The sequence below is a fragment of the Brassica napus genome, chromosome C2 (assembly GCF_020379485.1).
Source record: "Brassica napus cultivar Da-Ae chromosome C2, Da-Ae, whole genome shotgun sequence".
Classification (NCBI taxonomy): Eukaryota; Viridiplantae; Streptophyta; class Magnoliopsida; order Brassicales; family Brassicaceae; genus Brassica; species Brassica napus.
Window position 1 is genome coordinate 23,693,376 of NC_063445.1, and position 21,307 is coordinate 23,714,682.

The following is a 21,307-nucleotide window of genomic DNA, read 5'->3' on the forward strand; positions in this document are numbered from 1 at the left end:
CATCAAATCTGGACCATCTGTCATACCAAAAAAATGTGCATTCTCCGTTTCTCACTTCTTTTTGAATAAACAGCTTTGCAAGGCCTCTAAGCTTCAGTAGCTTCCTCCAGACCCAGGATCCAGAGCTTGTGTTTTCTTTAACTGACCAGAATGAGCTTTTCCGAATCAGGTAGCATTGAACCCAGCGAACCCACAGTGACTTCTCTGCCATTAGTCTCCATATCAGCTTCAGACCATAAACTTTATTTAACTCCTTCAAAGGCCGAAGACCCAAACCACCTTCTTCTTTTGGGAAACAGATATCCTTCCAACTAACCTTCGCCTTTGTTGTTTTGAGATCCGGGCCAGACCAAAGAAATGCAGAGCATAACCTTTCCACCTCCCTTAAACAGCTTCCTGGTAGCCTGAATGCTGCCATCCAGAAGTTAGCAAGACTTGTTATAATAGATTTTATGAGCGCAAACGACTTGCATGTGAGAGAAGTCTCCCTGTCCAAGAACTCATTCTTTTTCTCACTTTTTCAATCAGTGGGAGATAGTCACTTACTGTCATACGCTTGGTGAGAAGGGGTAGGCCTAAATATCTGACTGGAAGGCTTCCGGATGAGAAGGGAAAGGTAGCTATAATATCCGCCTTAGTACTCTCATTTATCCCTGCAGTGTATAAGGTGGACTTTTCCAAGCTTATTTTCAGACCCGAGCAACTCTCAAACTCCTTAAACACTTTGAGAACTTCTTCTATTGATCTCTTTGTTCCATCAGTAAATACCAGCAGGTCATCTGCAAAGCATAGATGCGACAGGAGGATGTTTTTGCATCTAGGATGATAACCAATCTGCTTCCTTTCCACTGCTCTGTTTAGCATACAAGACAGCACATTTATGCAAATGACAAACAAGTATGGTGATAAAGCACACCCCTGCCTGAGCCCTCTTTTACTCTGAAAAAACCCCGCGAGCTCTCCATTAACCTGAACCGAGAATGAAGCCGTACAGACGCATAATTTGATCCAATGTATGAATTCCTCAGGCATGTTCAGGGCTCCCAATGTATTCAATAGAAACTGCCAATTCACTGAATCAAAGGCTTTTGCAATATCTATCTTTATTGCGCAGCGAGGAGAAACATCTTCTTTGTAGTAATCTTTGACTATCTCCGTTGCCAACAGCAAATTTTCAACCAAAAGCCTATCTTTTATGAACGCAGATTGATTGTAAGATATACACTATGGTAATGTACCTTTCAGTCTGTTGGCGATGATTTTGGAGATCACTTTGTATAGCACATTGCAGCATGAGATCGGTCTATAATCTCGCATTTCTTGAGCTCTGTCCTTCTTAGGTATCAGCGCCAGTATTGTTGCATTTAAACCTTTAGGTAGAAATCCCTTACTGAAGAAGGACTGAACTGCAATGGTGAGGTCTTTTCCAATTACGCTCCATGCTGACTTAAAAAAATCACTTGTATACCCATCCGGTCCTGGAGATTTACTGCTTGGCATCCTGAATACAACTTCTCTTATCTCCTCCTATGTAAAAATTCTTATAAGCCTTGCTCTTTCTTCTTCGCTACATCTGAAAGAGATAATACTCTGAAGATCTTGTACAGACTTTTCCTCTATGTCCATCGGCTCATATGTAAGGAATTCTTTAAAGAATCTTTCTGCTTCTTTCTTTACCTCTTCTTGATTAGAGACCGTTCTTCCATCAGGGCATATTATCTCTCGGATCGCGTTCCTTGTTTCTCTTATCTTCACTGCATTGTGAAAAGCTTTGTTGTTTTTATCTCCAACCTGCAACCAATGTAATTTCGACCTCTGTTTCAACACCTTCTCTTCAATATCCGAAATTCTCTGCCATCTTACTGCTGCTTCATGCTCTGCGTAAACATTTTCCGGTGTAGGAGCCTCAATCAGATTTTCCTGCTTCTTACATAGGTCACTAAATGCCTCTTTCACCTTCTTAGTAAGTGCTCCCAATTTATTTTTACTTAGAGATCGAATGTGAGGCTTCAATCCTTTGAGGTATTTCGAGAATCTGAAGAGAGCCGAAGTTGACTGAAACAGAGGTTGATTCTCCCTCCAATAGCTCGCAATTATCTCCTTAAATTCTGGTGTCTCAGCTATCACATTGGTGAATTTAAATGGCTTCCTTTTGCTTACTACTTCCACCTCCAACTGAAACCTTCCCCGCAAATGATCTGATACTCCTCCAGCTTCAAAAACTCCAAAGGCCTGCGTACGTTTATGAAGCCACGTTTCATTCACTAATATTCGATCAAGCTTCTTACTGATTGTACCTTCATCTCTTTTATTACTCCAAGTGAACTTCGGACCCTGAAATCCCATATCCAGAAGTCTGCAATGCTGAATTACATTCTCAAAATCTCTCATTCCCGCAGTCATTATATCTCCATCCTGATGACTTGAATGTTCTTCCCCGTCCAGCACCTCATTAAAGTCACCCATTATGATCCATTCTCTATTTCTGAACCTCCTTGAATCATGATGATCCTTGATATCTTTCCATAACTCTTTTCTTTTTTCTGCAGTATTTTCAGCATATACAAAAGAGCAGAAAAATTCCTCCTCTGCTTCCTCTAACAGAACGGACATTGTTATTATTTGATCTGACTTAAACACCGGTGTCATTCTAACCCGAGGACTCCAAACCACCCAGATTCTTCCCTTCCTGTTAAACTCGTAATTATTTACAGCTGACCACCCTTTAAACACTGAAGAAATGATTTTTTCGGATTTACTCTCCTTAACTCTTGTTTCCAGGAGACCCCCAAACAGTAAGCCTTTATCTTGAATCCACTTATCAACAACTCGATGTTTCGACTGCTTGTTGAACCCACGAACATTCCAAAAGAACCCTGTCATTTGTTAGTTAGATACTATGTTTTTGTTTAGAAAATGCTTTTTAAAAAATCTATATATTTAGCGTCATCTATTAAAAATGGTGGAAGTATATTGATTTTGGCATTTGGAAAAGATTTCTTGAAACAATGGAGAAAAAAATTAGACGTAACATTAATTATGGCACATAATGAAGAATATTCGTATCAAAGGATTTGAAGTACGATTCTGTATTTGGAAACTTGGGACCGATGGCTCATGTGGAGTCTACTACACATTTGGAATCTCAAGAAAAATTAATTGTATGATAAAAATAATCATAATGTACTATTTTAAGACAAGACAAAAATACATGTGATAAAATTATGACAAAACAGCAAAAATTCAGGCGAAATTCATTCCATGGTTATTCGTTTTCTTCGAAATACTTGTTAAAAACAAAATCACAATCATACAACTTCATCCGTCATATATATCGTTTATAATTATAAAGTCACCACATATAATGTTCTTCTTCATCAGTTATATCAAACCACCTAATTAATTAACCAGACTGCGAAACTCGAAGAGCACGGGGCATTATTGGCTCATGATGAACATTAATCCCGACAGATATGGTCTGCATCTTGCAGTTATTCTCCGCACTAGTCAACTTCTTCTCGTTCTCTTCCTCCAATAGAATCTCCTCAATGGTTCCCAGCAATATCCTCTCCAAGCTTTCACCATCAGTCCATTCTTTGATCGCTGCTTTAACCAGCATAGGATTTTGACTAATCAGATCCCAAACCGGGAAATTCTTACGGGGCATCGCGTAATCTTCAGCTTTTAGTTTTAAACTTGGACAGTAATCACCAGCTCCATCTCCTAAATAGATCATCTTCTTCTTCCCTTCTTTAGCTAGAGATTCTTGAATCCTCTCAATGATCAAGCCCTAAATAAATGTAAAAACATAATGATTAAAACTATGGTTTAATATTCAGAAACGACCTATGTGGTCAATATCTGACCAAAACAAAATAAAATAAATGTTAAAAGTACCTTGCACATGTTAGGAGGGCACGTGCGATGCGAGCAACCATGGGACGAGTTGGTGAAATCATGGTAAGGAGAAATTCTCAACGTGTCATGCTCATCGACGAACCCTGGGTTCGAGTTGATCTCAGAGAAGTATTCACTAATCCCGAGATGCTCAACGATGGTTTCGATGAAGAACATGTTGGCGTCGCTCACTATCCTAAGCTCACACCTGGAAACCGGACCGTGAATATCGGATTAGAAACGGTGGGTTTTGTCGCTAGACATATTAATGCTTACAAAAGATAATAATTTGAATAAAATGATTATTTACCACAAAAAAATGAGTATAAAAATGTGAATTACCCTAAAGCATGTGCAGATTTGATGGCAGGGACGACTCGTGGGTGGATAGGGATTGTTTTGAGAACTTCTTTGATCTCTTCAATGGTTTTGCCTTGATCATGAATATCCTTCATCATACGGTCCTGTTAAACAACAACAAAAAATACATTAATATAATTTAAGGTTCCGTGCAAAATTCAAGAATGATATATGAACAAAACTGCAAAATCACAAAATTAAATAGTTTTCTTTTAATAAATTAAATCAAAAACAGAGAAGAGAAGGCAAGAACAAACCATGAGTGTGTTCCAAGGCATGGTAGGGAGGAGTTGATTGAACAAATCAGTGAAGCCAAGTCCATCGACCACCCAATTGTCGCTATCAACGTCGATGATTGTCTTGTCGAAGTCGAACACAACGACAATGTTGTTCTTCTTATTGCTATTGTAAGCCATGTCTCAAGAATATTTCTCGAGATAATCTGAGTTTTAGATTTGATTTGATGTTTTGAGTTCGTTGGTTTGTGGATGGAGGAGAAGAGAAATGTGGTTTGGTATTTATACAAAACAATGAAGGATTTTCTAGGAGATGCCATTGGAATATTACCTCAAGGGTGAAAATAAAAGGAGGAAGAACACAAAATTAGAATCGTATTTTCTTTTTGTTTGTGAACCGTTGGATTGGATGACGTTTATGGTCAAACATGGGTCTTGTAGAGTGATCCAACGGTTATGAGAGCTTTTGTTTTTGATTTTGCCTTTTTAGATGTTTCTGGGTGGGTTTCATAAAGACGAGGAGGTAACGCGGGAATAAGAGGAGAATATTCGATCATCAAATATATATTCTTTTTTTTGGTACAATATATATCCTTCACATGAAGGGAAATAAATAACTAAAACTAAAGGTAAGTTGGAATATATGATTTTATAAGATAAAACTTGTAACACATGTTGAAGAAAATATACCGGGCAATTGACAATTTGACACATGATATGATTTGTCCAAAATGAAAAAAAAGATACATCATATGAAATTCTAGATTATGCAATAACTGTTTTTATGAAGCTCTGATAAAATTCACAGTTAATTTATTTTTGTGATCTCATATTTGATTTTATATTATTTAGCTTTATGATTTTGAAGAGAATGTTAATTTATCATTTAAATATAGTATAATATTTAAATGATATTTTTCTAACTAATCGGCTCATATTTTTAATTTTTTTTTTGAGAAACATATTTTAAAACGTTAAAGAAAAAGATAACTCTAAAATCAATTCTTAGTATTATTTATGTGATATGGTGATATAGCTACAGCCACTAGCAAATAGTTTAGAAAGAGAGGAATCGCGAGGGACGAAGATTAACAAAAACGGATAATCATATTAAGCAGGGGCGGACGTACGTTGATGGGTACGGGGTCACGTGCTCTTTGGTCAAATATCTCGGTTGTTTAACTGTGCCCCATTTCTAGCTTGCGTAAAAGGTTCGATTTTCCTCGCCAGAAGCTTTTAATATAACATTTTATTTCATGTTATATTAGTTTTTTGCGGTCTCATTAAATGAAACGTAATCTATTCTCTCTGTGTGTTTAATTTGTTTTGCATGATTGTTTTTGCTTCTTGCTTTTTGAAACTATTTCATACTTTTATTCAATTATTTTTATAGTAGAATCGATAGAGAATAAATTTTTAAAACAACCTAAGTATTTTTTTATGAACAAAAAGATGATTCACAAAAAATAAAAAAGAATTATACTTAAAAATAAATATTTAATTACTATTTGGCTAATATATAATACTCCATCGGTTTCACAAAAATATATTTTCTAGTGTTTTCACATATATTAAGAAAACATATTAAATCACTATATTAAATATATCGTTTTCTGTAATTTTCAAGTTTCAATAACTTTTAACCAATAGTAATTCAATAAAGTCAATTAATTTTATTGAAGTTTACAATTTTTTTATAGAAAACATAAAACTTCTATTTTTGTGAAACAATTTTTTTTTGAAACGGAAATAATATCATCTAAAACCTTAATATTAAATTATATAATATATTTATAATATTGTGTCCCCAATTAAAAGAATTTCTAAGTCCGTCACTGATATTAAGGTGATGATTGTTTCAGTAGTTTTTAGTTTTAGTTTTTGGTTTTTAGATTTTAACTTTTGGTTTTTAGATTTTAGCTTTTGGTTTTTAGATTTTGGTTTTTGGTTTTCAGCTTTTGATTTTTGGTTTTTGGTTTTCAGATTTAGATTTTGGTTTTTGGATTTGCTGTATTTTTTTTTAATTTTCAAAAATTAACTAATACATTACTTAAAAATAATATAATAAAATAGAAATAAATATTTAGATTTTACAATTGAAATTTATCAAAATACTGTGATTATTATTTTAAAATAAAATACAATAACATATTTTAATTATTATATTTTTATAAAAAATATATTATAGTAAAATATAAATCATAATATATATATAAAATTACACAAAAATAAAAATATTAAATTTTGAAACTGCTTAGAAATTTTTCTTATATAAATTATTTTTTAATTTTAAAACTTGAATAGAAATAGTTTTTCTTATATAAATATTATAAATGATACAAAAATAAAAATAAATTTTGAAACTAATTATAAATTTTCTTATATAAATTATTTATATTTTCTTAAAGTTGAATGGCAATTTTTATAATTCAGGATTATACAATATATTTTATTAATAAAACATATTATGTTTTTATCATTTTTTGTTATTTTTAATGTGACTAATAATTATTAAAATTATTCAATTTTTTTATTTATAGAAACTAATAACTAAGTTTTAAATTAAATAATATTATTTATAAAATATAAACATTTATTTACAGATATGAAACACAAATTAAAATATTTCACATTATTGTTTAAATGATATCTAATGTACAAAATATTTTATGATAATTTTAATTTTTATGAAAATATTATTTATTAATTATTAATTAATTATAATGTAGTAGTTTCTACAAAAAAAAAAAAATCAAAATTCGTTTTTCTTCATAAAAGCTCACAAAAGTTGGTTTTTGGTTTTTCTTCATAAATTGGTTAAACTTTTCAAAAACTAGTTTCCCTAAATTTTAGGGAATCTATTTATTGAAAATCTTGATTGGCAACTCAAATGGATTTTATAAAAACAAAAACTAAAACCAAAAACTTGATTGGATGAAAAAATAGTTTCTACAAAAGCAAAAACCAAAAACTAAAACAAAAACCACAAACAATCAACCTAAGTAATTAAGCAGCCGTATTCGGTTGGCTACAGCGATTTGTATTCATCTACTTGCATTTTTTTCGTTATCAACAATCATTTTTCTAATTAATCGTACTTTACGAAACCAGACGAGTAAACTTTAACAAAATCAGACCGCGGTCCACAATTTAAGACTTGAGTTACATATAGCTGCAATCATTTGACTGAACTTATAAACACAAAAATTGGTTAAGATTGAGAATAAAGCATTTGGAACGTGTTTGAATACTTGATTACGCGTCTTCAGAAATAACCTTTTACCTTTAGGTGTTTTCCAGAAGAAAGAAAGTAAAAACTGCCTAAATATTCCAGAACATATATTAACGAAGAGGGCAAAATATATATTTAAAAGCAAATCGGTGTGTCAATTTGCAGGAAAAATAGTGATCAAACAAACAGATAAAGGGAGTGGGATCCGTGACAGTGACACTACTACAGTCATGAGTCATGACAAACGCAGATGGTGATACATATTGTGAGTCCTTAGGATTTAGATTAGTATTATTATTATTTTTTTTTTTGAATAGTTAAGAATTCTTGTGAAAAATGTGTGTACAATGGTGATCCCGAAGTTGGAATCTTTAGGAATAAAAAATGTATTTTTTGTTTTGTTTAGTGAAATATAATTTTTATATATTGGACGATAAAATACAATAAATAAACATAAAATACAATAATTAAACATAAAATACATTAATTAAACATAAAAATACAACAATTAAAGATAAAAACAATAATTTTACATAAAGATATAATAATTTCTAATCTTCATCACCAAATTTATTCCAAATATTTTGAATTAAATCATTTTTCAATCGTTCATACGTTTGCCTATCACGAAGATCGTTTCGACTGGGAAAGATATTATTCAGATTTGTTGGCCACTCGGATTCCACCTCTGAACATCTGGGGACGTCTCCCTCTTCAAATTCAGATATATCAATACGAGAGTATCCATCCTGTTCATCTTCTACTATCATATTGTGGAGTATGATACATGTTTGCATAATCTTCCCTATCTTTTCTTTGTTCAATGTTTTGACCGGATTTCTCACAATTGCAAATCGAGATTGCAATACTCCAAAAGCCCGCTCCACATCTTTTCGGGTTGCTTCTTGAATTTTAGCAAATAACTCTTGTTGAGGAGTTTGAGGGAGTGTGATAGATTGGATAAATGTTGACCATTTTGGATATATACCGTCTGTGAGGTAGTACGCCAACTTATACGTGTGTCTGTTGACCACGTACTTTACCCTCGGAGCTCGTCCTTGTAAAATGTCATCAAAAACAGGAGACCGATCGAGGACATTAATATCGTTTAAGGTACCTGGAGGACCAAAAAAAGCATGCCATATCCAAAGATCTTGGGAAGCTACAGCCTCTAATACAATTGTCGGTTTTCCTGATCCACGTGCGTATTGTCCTTTCCAAGCGGTTGGACAATTTTTCCACTCCCAATGCATACAGTCAATGCTCCCGACCATCACCAGGAAACCCTCGTTTCTCTCCAATATCGAGTAGTCGTTGAAGATCCTCCGGTGTGGGTCGTCGTAGATACTCATCTCCGAGTAACTGTATTATTCCGTCAGTAAAATTATGTAAACACGAAAGTGCAGTGGTCTCACCAAGTCAGAGATATTCGTCAACGGTGTCAGCCGCAGTACCATAAGCAAGCAGACGAATAGCTGCAGTACATTTTTGTAGTGCAGTAAGACTCCACCTCCCAGTTGCATCTCTTCTTTGCTGAAAGAATGGAAAGCACGCTTCTAGGCCATGAACAAGACACAAGAATAATTCCTTATTCATGCGGAAACGGCGTCTGAATAATTGAGTCGAGAATGTCGAATCTTCGATGAAGTAGTCATTCCATAATTGGTCTTGTCCTCCTTCGCGGTGTCGTTCTACATACGCACGTGTCCTTTGTGGTATGGTTTGGGCCTCCACTATGTCGTTGTATATTTCTTCCACGTATTCCTCGCAAATTTCGTCCAATCTTTCATCGACTTCATCGGATGAAGATGATGACATATCTAGAAAATAATAAAATTATCTATAAGTTAATCTCACATTTTTATTATGGTTTTTAAAAAATAATTTTTTTTTTTTTGGTTCTACATAAACATATAGTTGAATTGGTGATGATATATATAATATAGCTTTAAGGTGTAGATGATTAAGAAAATTGATGTATAATAAACATAAAGTGTTATATAATCAACAAAATTGATCAACCTAAAGCCTTAATATAATCAACTAAAACATTACTAAAGCGTTATATAAAGCAAAAACAGAAGCAAAATGCATACGCAATATCGTACAACTTATATAATCAACAAAAGGGATTAAGTTACCTTACTAAAACATACGCAATATCTTACAACTTGGAGTAGTATCCAAATGTTACAACAACTTTTAGTACCAACAATCTAAAACAACTTCTTCGCGACCAGAGTAGAATCGGGAAAAAAAAGAAGGAAGAAGTGATGGCAAGATAGAAAACGAGACAACTAGCTAATGACACAAACTTATAGCACAAAAAGGACTCCCCGTGACTTGCTTCACATGAGCTACAGAAGAAAACACTTTCACCACTCCAAAGGCACCTGTGACTTGCTTCACTTTTACTGCTAAACCTGAAACATAGAAGACCCGTGAATGACTTAGCAAATCAACAAAAAAGACAGGTGACTTAACAAATCAACACAAAGACATGTGACTTAGCAACACAAAGACAAGTATTTACGCAAAGCAACACAAAGACAAGTATCTACCTTAAAGAGAATAACATCATAACATGTCAGACATAAGCTTGAGCTTAAGTGATGTTTCCATCTCAGTTAATGGCACTTTTTTGGCTAATAAACGATCGAGAAGTTTCTGGTTAGAGAGTTTCTGTTTAATCTCCATGATGGCTTGTAAACGAGACAACTCCTCTTCTTTCCCACTCTTATTCTTCTTAGAAGTTGCTTTCGCTGCCTTGACCCCGACCGGTCTGCCCTCTTCCTCGTCTATATCAACCTCCAAGACATGTTTGCGCTTATCCTTCCCACCGTCTTTACATGCTGAGCACCATTTCTGGTCACGCCTCAGCTCCCTCCAGGCGTGTTCCATGCTGAACTTGTGGCCTTGATCTTTGAAATAGTAGTCTAATGCGGCTTTCATCAGATCATCATCGTTTTCACCACTTTTCTGCTCACTCATTGCCTGGTCATAGCAACCAACGAACTTGGAGACATCTGCGTTAATCCTAGCCCACCGCTGCTTGGCTGGAGTAAGCTCTCTCGGTATTGTCCCAACCAGAAGAGGGCTTGCATTGTAGTAGTCGATGATCCTCTTCCAGAACGCACCAGCTTTCTGCTCAGTATTTTTTACTGCATCTTTACTGGTGTTGAGCCAAGCACCAATCAGTATTAAATCCTCTTGCGGGGACCATTTCCTCATCTCTTTGATAGCAGACTCGACAACAGTCTCACCAGACTCGCCAACAGGAGCTTGGCTACCGAACCCAACAGGCTCAGGTGGTTGGCTACCTAACCAAACTCGTTCGAGTGAATCAAGGTCAATAGGAGATTGACTATACAGTAGGTTACGGAAACCACTGCTGTTATTCATTTTATCTAATGGTCTGTGTTACTCTATTAGCAACACATCTCTTAAATAAGTCAGCTAGAAGAAAGAAAATTTAAAGCCAATAAAAACTAAGTAGTTAGGCAGATAGAAAACTCTAAACTAGCATTTATCACCAATCAAATCTAATAAGTTCTCTACTAGTAACACAGAAAGTAAACAAGTACCAGTGTGATAACGTTTAATATCCTATCAAATCTGAGTTAGGAAGGTAAGCATTTAAGATCAAGAGTTTCAGTTTAAATGTTTTGTTTTTTTCACAGAGAATAACATCTAATACTCTAAGCAAAAAACAGATAAAGAGCTTCAGTTTATATGTTTCTAACCTTAAAGACAGTCTCCATGTCAGATACTCTTGTACTATCCTTCGAAACTGTTCCTGAAAAACATCAAAAAAAAATTTTAAAAGTTCGCAGATAAACATTCAAAAAACACAAGGATTGAAACTAACCTCCAAGAATTATCACCGCTATTAAAAGTAAAAGGCTCAGCAGAAGACAAACTCCAAGAATTGTAACCCATGATGTCTTCTTGCATAACTCATCACACACGGTCTTCTCGAGCTTAGCCAGCTTCTGGTCACTCTCACGAACTTGAGCCTTAAGAAGACTAAGTTGTGTCTCAAAGGCACGCATCTCCTCCGCATTTGTATGTCCTCCGCATAAGTACTGAAACGGCTGAGGTGGGCACTGAACAGGCTCACCAATGTTGTAGCTACTCTCAGCTTCTTCGGCGTACAAAGCAGCTTCAGCTTCAAGAAGTGAGGTCAAGTCATACTCGTCTGATGAGGAAGGTTGGGTGTAGCTATAGTCTTGTCTCATGTTTCTTTAACCTGAAATTTTAAAATATGTAAGCAAAAAATACAACAACAAAAGTGAAACAACAACAGTCACAGAGCATTCCTCATCAGACGACTAACCAAACAGAAACTAAACCTAGGGATCGAGTTATTATACATCAAGCAAAACATACAACAAGAAAAGTAAAACAAGACTAAAGCAGAAAAGCAAACACACGGAAGATCCCCTGAAAAGAAATCCGAAGGATCGAGTTTTAAGCTTCACAAGAAAAGAAAACCTTGAGTAAAAGCAAAAAAGCAGACGGAGGGATCGAGTATCATGGAAGATCCCTTCATCGATTGACTAATCGATTGAAAGCAGACAAAAGCAGATGGATCATTGATTAAAAGCAGAAAAGCAAATCGTAATCAAACCTATTTCAGTATTGAAACCGTAACTACTAACCAAAACTTCCCCAAATCGATTGAAAACCCAAATCATTTGAAACCCTAACTTGAAACAAAAATCCCCAAATCAATTGAAAAAATCAAAACGAACCTTAAATTGACAGGAAAACTACAGGGATCCTAATCTACTACCATAAATCTACAGATAGTATATCGATTTAGCTTGGAACTCGAGGGAAGAAGATGGAAGCAGATGGATCGAAAATCGCCTTTTGTTTCCTCGAGAGGTTTTTTTCGATGCTTGAGTCGAATGATTTTTTTTTCCGTCTAAACGAAACACAAACACAACCCCGACCCAATCAAAGCGTGCCAGCTGTTGTAAGGATTAAGTCCTTAAGTTCCTTCTACACGGACTGATCCTTCGCTTATTTTCCTTTTTTCATTTATTTTTAATGTCATTACCCTATAATTTCGCGCTAAGGACTCACTAAAGCTCCCCGTTGCAGCTGCTCTTAGAAACACGTTGCCTTGTAATAGCAATGTGTGATTCACAAGACCCGTCCGCGTTTGGAACTTAACCAACACACCCAGGGGCGGACCCACGTTGGTGGGTACGGGGTCACGTGCCCCCGACTGATTATATAAAGTTCGTGTGTACGAGTACTATAAGTTCTTCTACTAGGCCAGTGGTATTCATTGTGCACGGCTAATGAAAGAGTGACGGGTTCGCTTCTCCAAGCTCGTTTTTTTATTTCTACCATTTTTAGCTACATATAACATTTATTTTGGACCATTTTATGTTTCGCTAATCGTAGACTATGGCTAGCTTATGGTATTAGAAACACCTTTTATATGTAACCTATTTTTTCTATGCATCTTATAAAACACTTTTTTTTTTCTTTTCTCTTGTTTTTGAAACTTTTTCATAACTTTATTTAATTTTATACTAGTGTGTATTAGATTTTTTTATAAACAATCTAAGTAGTTTCTAATGGACAAAAAAGATGATTGACAAAAATATAATATAATATTTTAAAATAAAATTTTGATTATTATTTGACTAATATATATCATTATATTTAAAATTTAACATTAAATTAATATTTAAATTATATACTACATTTATAATAATGTGCCTCCGACCAAAAAGTTTTCTAGATCCGCCATTGAACCCACCATTCGCATCAACACAGATCGTATAAAAAGTAAACTAACACGATTTTATATTCTTTAAGAGAAATTAATATGATTATTCATTTTTATTTAACCCTAGTTAAAGAGTTCATATATTTTAACGTTTTCCCCATACAATCCTTTGTATTTCGCATATTCATGCTATTTTATCAAATCATGTGGTATATATTATAATATTATGACGACATGACTAAATTGCATACAATTTTCCTTTATAATTTTTTCAAATCATATGAACAGAATAGTACCCCTTTTTTCTTCTGAAAACCACATGTGTCACCAGTGGCAACGTTACTAAACGCATTTTGAGAAAAAAAAATAAGAGAAAAACATATGCTTATTCACCTAATTTGATAAAAGCTAAAGGTGTTTTACTGTTTTAGCATGAATACTCAATACGATATATAGATGCAAAAAAGAGTATATTCTATACTCTGTTTGGCTTGATATTCGGGAAGTATGCCTTGCGATGATTTCCACGTTGATGTGTTTCTTTTGTATTTCACATGAGAGCAGTATCTTCAAATACACACTTATTCCGTAACCTAACAGCACTAATTTCATTCAGGAATCAGCATCAATACAAGCTCGTGAAATCCCGTACGTTCATGAGAATCATAAAATAGAAATAATATGAAAAATCTGAAGTTTGATAGATGTTCTCATTTTAATGCGATTAGCATCATGTGCGGTGGTTCGTATGAATAAAGCGGTCCCGGCAGATTTGTGAATTTTAAACTTCAACGAAATCTATATTACTATATATTAAAAGACTAATATTAATTAACAACTATTTGTTGTCCAGTAATCAAACCGTTAAAGTATGAATAAGATTCGTCCTTTTCTGTTTGTGTGACATGTCATGCGTGTCCCATTAAAAACCTGAATCCCACTTAACAAAGCTGCTAAAGTTCCCAAGTATCGTGCAAGGTCTAATCGTAATGTAATGATTTAATATAATAGTTACATTTTACGTACACGGTATTCGAGGTGTGTGGGCTGTGGAGAACTCTGAGTGTCTAGATGAAAGACATATACCGACAAGACAAAACGCTAAGCCGTTGATATTTTGTTATTGGACCCGCTGCTAAACGCTAAAGTTCATACTCCCTTTGCTTTTTTACTGTTTAAAGTTTTTTTTACTGTTTAAAGTTTTCTCACACACACATATTTAAAATTAGGTCACAAGTTCAATTTCTTTCGTTTTTAATGTCTTTGTACTAGAATAAGCAGACTGCTATTTTATATGATATCACTAATCAAAAATTTTAAAGAACAGAAATAAAACTGAAATGTGTATAGAAAAAATGCAGTAAAAACCAGAAATGACAATACATAGTAAAAAAATATTAAAACGACATTTGATACTGTATAAATCTGATACAAGTTCAATTTCTTTCGATTTTAATGTCTTTGTACTAGAGTAAGTAGACTGCTATTTTATATGATATCACTAATCAAAAAGTTTAAAAAACAGAAATAAAACTGAAATGTCTATAGGGTTTAGTGTTATTAAGATTTAGTTTTTAATGTATGATTTAGGGTTTAAAATTTTTCAATGGTTTATGGTTTATCCAAGATTTAAGGTTTATAATTTAGGGTTTTGAGTTTAGGATTTAGGGTATAGGATTTAGTATTTTGCTAACGGTTTAACCATATTTATTTATTTATTTTTGTAACTATTTTATGTATTTTTATGGTTTTATTTTAAAAATATAATCTTATTTGGAAATTCAATTTTGTTTCCTTTTTTTAAAGATATCAAATATCAAATACTCAAACACTATTGGTTGGTAAATCTAGAGGTTCATCCTTGGAGGTGAACCCAAGAATTTCTCTAAAACAAATGGAATAAGTATTTTTGGTATATAAAGAATGTTGTCATATGCTTTATTAATTGGTCGTGAATGAATGTAGAGGCCACGACGTTGTCTTTGATCACTACAACAAAACGTTTCCATAACAACAAAGATTTACGACGAAAATATTTTGTCGTAAATTTACATGGTGTTTACAACGCAGTTACGAAGAGACTAAATTTCGTCTTAAACGCCATGTAAATTTACGACGAAAGTACGTGGAATGAGAAATACGTCGTAATCGTTACATCGACATAACAACGAAACATGTTACCGTTATATTTAGGTGAAAACGTGTATTCAATGTGCTTTAACTTACCTAATTTCGTCGTAAAGTCGTTGTAAATATTATGTTAAAACCATGTAAAATCCATGTAAAACATTCCTTGTAAAATCGTTGTTATATTTCAACTACCCAACTCGAAAATTTCTCTATATATATGTCATTTCCCACAACTCTCTTCCTCACAACACACAAACGGAAAAAAAAATCAGAAAAAAATCTAAGGAAAAAATGGCCGGTGGCGGTAGTATTTACGAGTTACGGAGTTGGATGTATTTGCACAAAGATTCCGACGGGAGGGTGACGAACGCATTTCTGAGCGGGCTAGAGACATTCATGCACCAGGCGGGCTATACACCGATCACGCAGGAAAGTGGTAAAATGTTCTGCCCCTGTCGGAAATGCAAGAATTCAAAATTTGCACGTAGTGAAACTGTATGGAAGCATTTAGTAAACAGATGATTTACACCACAGTACTACATTTGGTATCAACATGGAGAGGGTTATGGGGAAAATGAAGCTAGTAGTAGTAATAATAATTTTGAGGATGCTCATCATAGTGAAGAACCAAATCATTTGCATGATGAATATAATTATCATCAAGATCAGGAGCAGATGGTAGATCATGATATGGTTCAAGATATGATTAGTGATGCATTTTAAGAAACAACTACAACAATAGCTGATGAAACTGGAAATGTAGAAGAACCTAATTTGGATGCAAAAAGGTTTTATGAAATGCTAGATGTTGCAAATCAACCAATCTACACTGGTTGTAGAGAAGGTCTCTCTAAATTGTCTCTAGCAGCTAGGATGATGAATATTAAAATGGATCATAATTTACCTGAGAATTGCATGGATGCATGGGCGGAGTTGTTTAAAGAGTATTTGCCAGAAGATAACGTGTCTGCTGAATCTTATTATGAGATTCAGAAATTGGTTTATAGTCTTGGGTTGCCTTCGGAGATGATTGATGTTTGCATCGACAACTGCATGATCTACTTGAAAGAAGATGACAAGTTAGAAGAGTGTCGATTCTGCAAAAAACAACGATTCAAACCGCAAGGCCGTGGGAGGAATAGGGTACCGTACCAAAGGATGTAGTACCTACCAATTACAGACAGATTGAAAAGATTATATCAATCTGAGAGGACTGCTGCGCCGATGAGGTGGCATGCGGAACATGTCCAGAGAGATGGTGAGGTTGCACATCCATCAGACGCAAGAGCGTGGAAACATTTCAACAAGGTACACGCAGATTTTGCTACAAATATTCGGAATGTCTATCCTGGGTTATGCACCGATGGATTTAGTCCATTTGGAATGTCTGGTAGACAATATTCTTTGTGGCCAGTCATTCTTACGCCGTACAATTTACCGCCGGATATGTGCATGGAACAAGAATTTCTATTTTTGACCATATTAATCCCTGGGCCGAAGCATCCAAAATGGTCTCTTGATGTTTTTCTTCAACCGTTGATAGAAGAGCTAAAGCAATTGTGGTCAGAAGGGGTGATGACGTACGATTGTTCCTTGAAACACAATTTTACGATGCGAGCAGTTCTACTGTGGACAATAAGTGATTTCCCTGCTTATGAGATGTTGTCTGGCTGGACAACACATGGAAGATTATCTTGTCCATATTGTCTTGGATCGACTGATGCTTTTCAACTGAAGAATGGTAGGAAGAGTTGTTGGTTTGATTGTCATCGTCGCTTTCTTCCACTTGCCCATCCGTACAGAAGAAATAAGACATTGTTTCGGCACAAAAAAAATTGTCAGAGACGGTCCTCCTCCATATCTCACCGGCCAGCAGATCGAAGCAGGCATTGATTATTACAGAGCTCAGGAAACAGTTAAGGTTGGAGGTAATTGGGATGTTCCTGGAAATATGTCTGATGGGTATGGTGTCTCTCACAATTGGCATAAGAAGAGTATATTTTGGGAGCTACCCTATTGGAAGGATCTTCTCTTACGCCACAATCTGGATGTCATGCATATTGAGAAGAACTTTTTTGAGAACATCATGAATACATTACTTAACGTCCCTGAGAAGACAAAAGATAACAAAAAGTCAAGGATGGACTTACCTGATATTTGCTCAAGAAGTGAGCTACATATCAAGAGCAATGGAAACGTTCATGTTCCCATCTTCCGGTTGTCATCAGAACCCAAAACAACCTTGTTTGACTGGGTTGCATTAGAAGTTAAGTTTCATGATGGTTATGTTACAAATCTGTCAAGATGTGTTGAACGAGGTCAAAAGTTCTCCGGAATGAAGAGTCATGATTGTCATGTGTTTATGCAACGACTACTTCCATTTGCTTTTGCCGAGCTCCTTCCAACAAATGTCCATGAAGCACTTGCAGGTAATTATAATTTTATAATATATATACATATGTTATGAAATGTTATTAATTTGATTACTTTTGCAATATACAGCCATCAGAGTATTTTTCAGAGATTTTAGCACACATACGTTCAAGGAAGAAGTCATCGAACAACTTCATCAGAACATTCCGATCATATTGTGCAACCTGGAGAAGATATTTCCTCCTTCATTTTTTGACGTCATGGAGCATCTAATTGTCCACCTACCGTATGAAGCATTGCTTTGTGGACCTGTTTACAACGGATGGATGTATCCGTATGAGCGACATATGAACATTTGAAGGGGAAAGCAAGAAATCTTGCAAAGGTGGAAGGTTCAATAGTTGCGGGGAGTTTGAAAGCCGAAACATCTAACTTCACATCATACTACTTTGCTCCAACTGTTCGTACGAGAAAAAGAGTTCCTAGAAGATATGATGATGGTGGAGTACCGACACCATATCCAATTGATAGTGTTCCTGACATTTTCTGTGAAATTGGACGGTTTGGTGGTAAAACGAAAGAAGTATGGTGGTCATGTAAAGAGGATAAACATAGTGCCCACACTTATATTCTGCTCAACTGCGAGGATGCAGTGACCCGTTACTTTGAAAGGTAAATATTTTTGTGAATGTTAATTATATGAATTGAAGTTAATTATGTATGACTTGATTATTTGTTTAATTTGCACCATGTTTGTATCTCAAGTTGAAGAAGCAATACCAGGAATATCTGCAACTGATGTGGACACACGTAAAGATAAGCACTTTGTCAAGTGGTTAAAATCACAGGTACGTAATATATCTCATAGATTGATTAATTAAGTAAGTGTTTTGATACTTCAATATTAATTAAGAATATCTGCTTTTTGCAGGTTGATTATGACGATCCTTATTATCCCGTATGGTTTCACGAATTGGTTCAAGGTCCAGTTGCAAAGGTCACCACATCACCTATGTATTTCACACGAGGATTTACCTTTCACACATACGAGTATGGGAGACATCGGGCAACGAGTAACTACGGAATATTTGTGAAAGGTGAAACAGACTTTTACGGGATCTTGCAGGAGATTATTGAAGTGGAATTTCTGGGGTTATTGAAGCTAAAATGCGTTCTCTTCAAATGTGAATGGTTCGATCCTGTTGTGAACCGAGGGATTCGGTATAACAATTTTGGTGTTGTGGATGTCAATTTTGGGAGAAGATACAACAAATTTGAGCCATTCATTTTAGCTTCACAAGTCGAGCAAGTTAGCTTCCTTCCTTATCCTCGGCTTCGAACTTCCGGGATAAACTGGTTAGCTGCTATCAAAATTACACCTCGTGGACGCATTGTCGCTGGAGAAGAACTGCCCTTGCAAGAAGAAGACGCTATCAATGAAGTTGAGGTACCAGAACAACCAACTGATGAAATCCTTTTGATCGACCCGAAAAACTTTCAATATGAAGATATTCCCAAAGATGCGACAGATGAAGCACGTGAAGACGAGTTCGAAAGAAGCGACGATGATGATTGTAATGATAGTGATGAGAACGAAAACGATTTAGAGTGATGTAATATTGATGAGAACGAAAATGATTTAAAGTGATGTAATATATGTAACAAATGTTGTATTTCTCTATTGTAACGTATGTTTAAAGAAATATTGTTTTTTTACCATCTTAATGTATGTGTAATAAATGTTGTTGTATATAATGTATTTCTTTTGTTTTTAAAAATTTATTTGGAGTTTTAGGGTTTTAGAGAAAAAGATATGATGTTAGATGATATGTGACTTTGGGGTTTAGGGATTTCATTCTCTGTGTTTAGGGTTAAGCGTTGTAAAAACGTCGTAAATGGTAAAATCTATTCCACGTAATTTCATCGTAAATGGAAAAACACGGGCCTGGTAACTTTGTCGTAAATGAAAAAATGCGGGTCTGGTAACTTTGTAGTAAACGGAAAGCCTGGTAAATCATTTTGACGTAATTTCGTCTTAAACCGAAAAACGCGGGCCTGGTAACTTCGTCGTAAATGGAAAAAAGCGGGCCTGGTAACTTCGTCATAAATGAAAAAACGCGGGCCTGGTAACTTTGTCGTAATATTACGTCGCATTTACGACGAAACATTTTCTATATATTGAGACGCCGAGAACGAGGCTGCCTCGTTCATTCCTCCCAAACTCCTTTGCTCTCCCTCTAAGGTACACTCTCTTTCCTCTTCTATTTTTTTTAAAGTTAGTTTAGGTGATTAATTAGTTAGGTAATTAGTTTAGGTGATTAGTTAGGTAATTAGTTTAGGTAATTAGTTAGATGACGGAATACTATAGTTTAGGTGATTAGTTAGGTAACGGAATAATTTTTTAATTATGTCGTCGTAATTGATTAAATTTATTTTAATTTTTTTTAGATGGCTCCTATAAGGAAACCAGCAGCACCTACTTATGCCCAGTTGTTTGGCGATGGTTCCGGTACATCTTCTTCCGGTCCATCGTCTTCCGATGCAGTTCCAGACTCTCAGACTTCTCAAAGAGTTTTTTCGAGTCCTTCTCTTCCACCGCAGATGCCTCCACCTCCTCCTCCAGCGGCTGCACCTCAGCCTGTCCCAGAAGGTGCAGTTCATCCGAATTTGCGTGTGCCTTCATATGCTCCATTCGCAAGATATACGGTGGAGGATTTGCTTGCCCAGCTTGGACGGGAGGGTTTGGATGTTCTAGACCCCGATAGACCCCGAGGAACTTATTGGTAAGTTATTAATTTTATTACATTAAAATTTAAATTATTTTTATTTTCTAACGGTTAAATTGTTTTTTTCAGGTTTGGGGCTAACAACCGTGTTAGCCGGAGCGTTTCGGCGACGATTAAGGGTTACTACGACGGGGCATATCCGAACTGGAGCAGGACACCAAATCACGTTAAGATCACGTGGTTTAAATGTTTTGCGGTAAGATTTTTAAATTTAATTAAATTTTCACTTTTAAATATATATATATATATTTTTAATATTTATTATTAATTGTAATTTTTTCAAAATTTTTGTGTTTCAGCAAAAGTGGCATTGGTCTTTGGGAATCACCGAGAGGGTGAAGGCAGAATTCGTTGCAAAGGCAAATATCCGCCTCTGCAACACAGTCTCCAATTGGAAGGACAAGTGGGAGATATACGGGTATGAGGGAAAGCCCACTGAGCTCACGACGGATGTGTGGGATGGCCTCATCGCCTATTGGGAGCACCCCTCTTAGATCAAAAAGGCCAATTCGTGCTCGGCTTCTCGAAGGACGAAGGATAAAGA

The 21,307-nt window shown here is 35.2% G+C and overlaps 3 protein-coding genes across 3 annotated transcripts; all 3 read right to left on the reverse strand.

Moving 5' to 3' along the window:
* Nucleotides 1-3,242: 3,242 nt before the first annotated feature.
* LOC111197984 (inorganic pyrophosphatase 1) lies at nucleotides 3,243-4,782 on the reverse strand. The gene is made up of 4 exons (XM_022695097.2): nucleotides 4,515-4,782; nucleotides 4,240-4,361; nucleotides 3,898-4,105; nucleotides 3,243-3,790 (listed from the first exon to the last, which is right to left on the reverse strand). The coding sequence occupies exons 1-4, from the start codon at nucleotides 4,671-4,673 to the stop codon at nucleotides 3,404-3,406; spliced, it is 876 nt and encodes a 291-aa protein (XP_022550818.1). The 5' UTR covers nucleotides 4,674-4,782; the 3' UTR covers nucleotides 3,243-3,403.
* Nucleotides 4,783-8,164: 3,382 nt separating this feature from the next.
* LOC125582091 (glutathione S-transferase T3-like) lies at nucleotides 8,165-14,926 on the reverse strand. The gene is made up of 2 exons (XM_048748591.1): nucleotides 9,867-14,926; nucleotides 8,165-9,545 (listed from the first exon to the last, which is right to left on the reverse strand). Exon 1 carries the CDS (start codon nucleotides 11,125-11,127, stop codon nucleotides 10,303-10,305), a length of 825 nt encoding a protein of 274 aa, XP_048604548.1. The 5' UTR covers nucleotides 11,128-14,926; the 3' UTR covers nucleotides 8,165-9,545; nucleotides 9,867-10,302.
* Nucleotides 9,145-9,543, reverse strand: LOC125582264. Its single transcript, XM_048748859.1, has one exon. It carries the CDS (start codon nucleotides 9,541-9,543, stop codon nucleotides 9,145-9,147), a length of 399 nt encoding a protein of 132 aa, XP_048604816.1.
* Nucleotides 14,927-21,307: the final 6,381 nt, after the last annotated feature.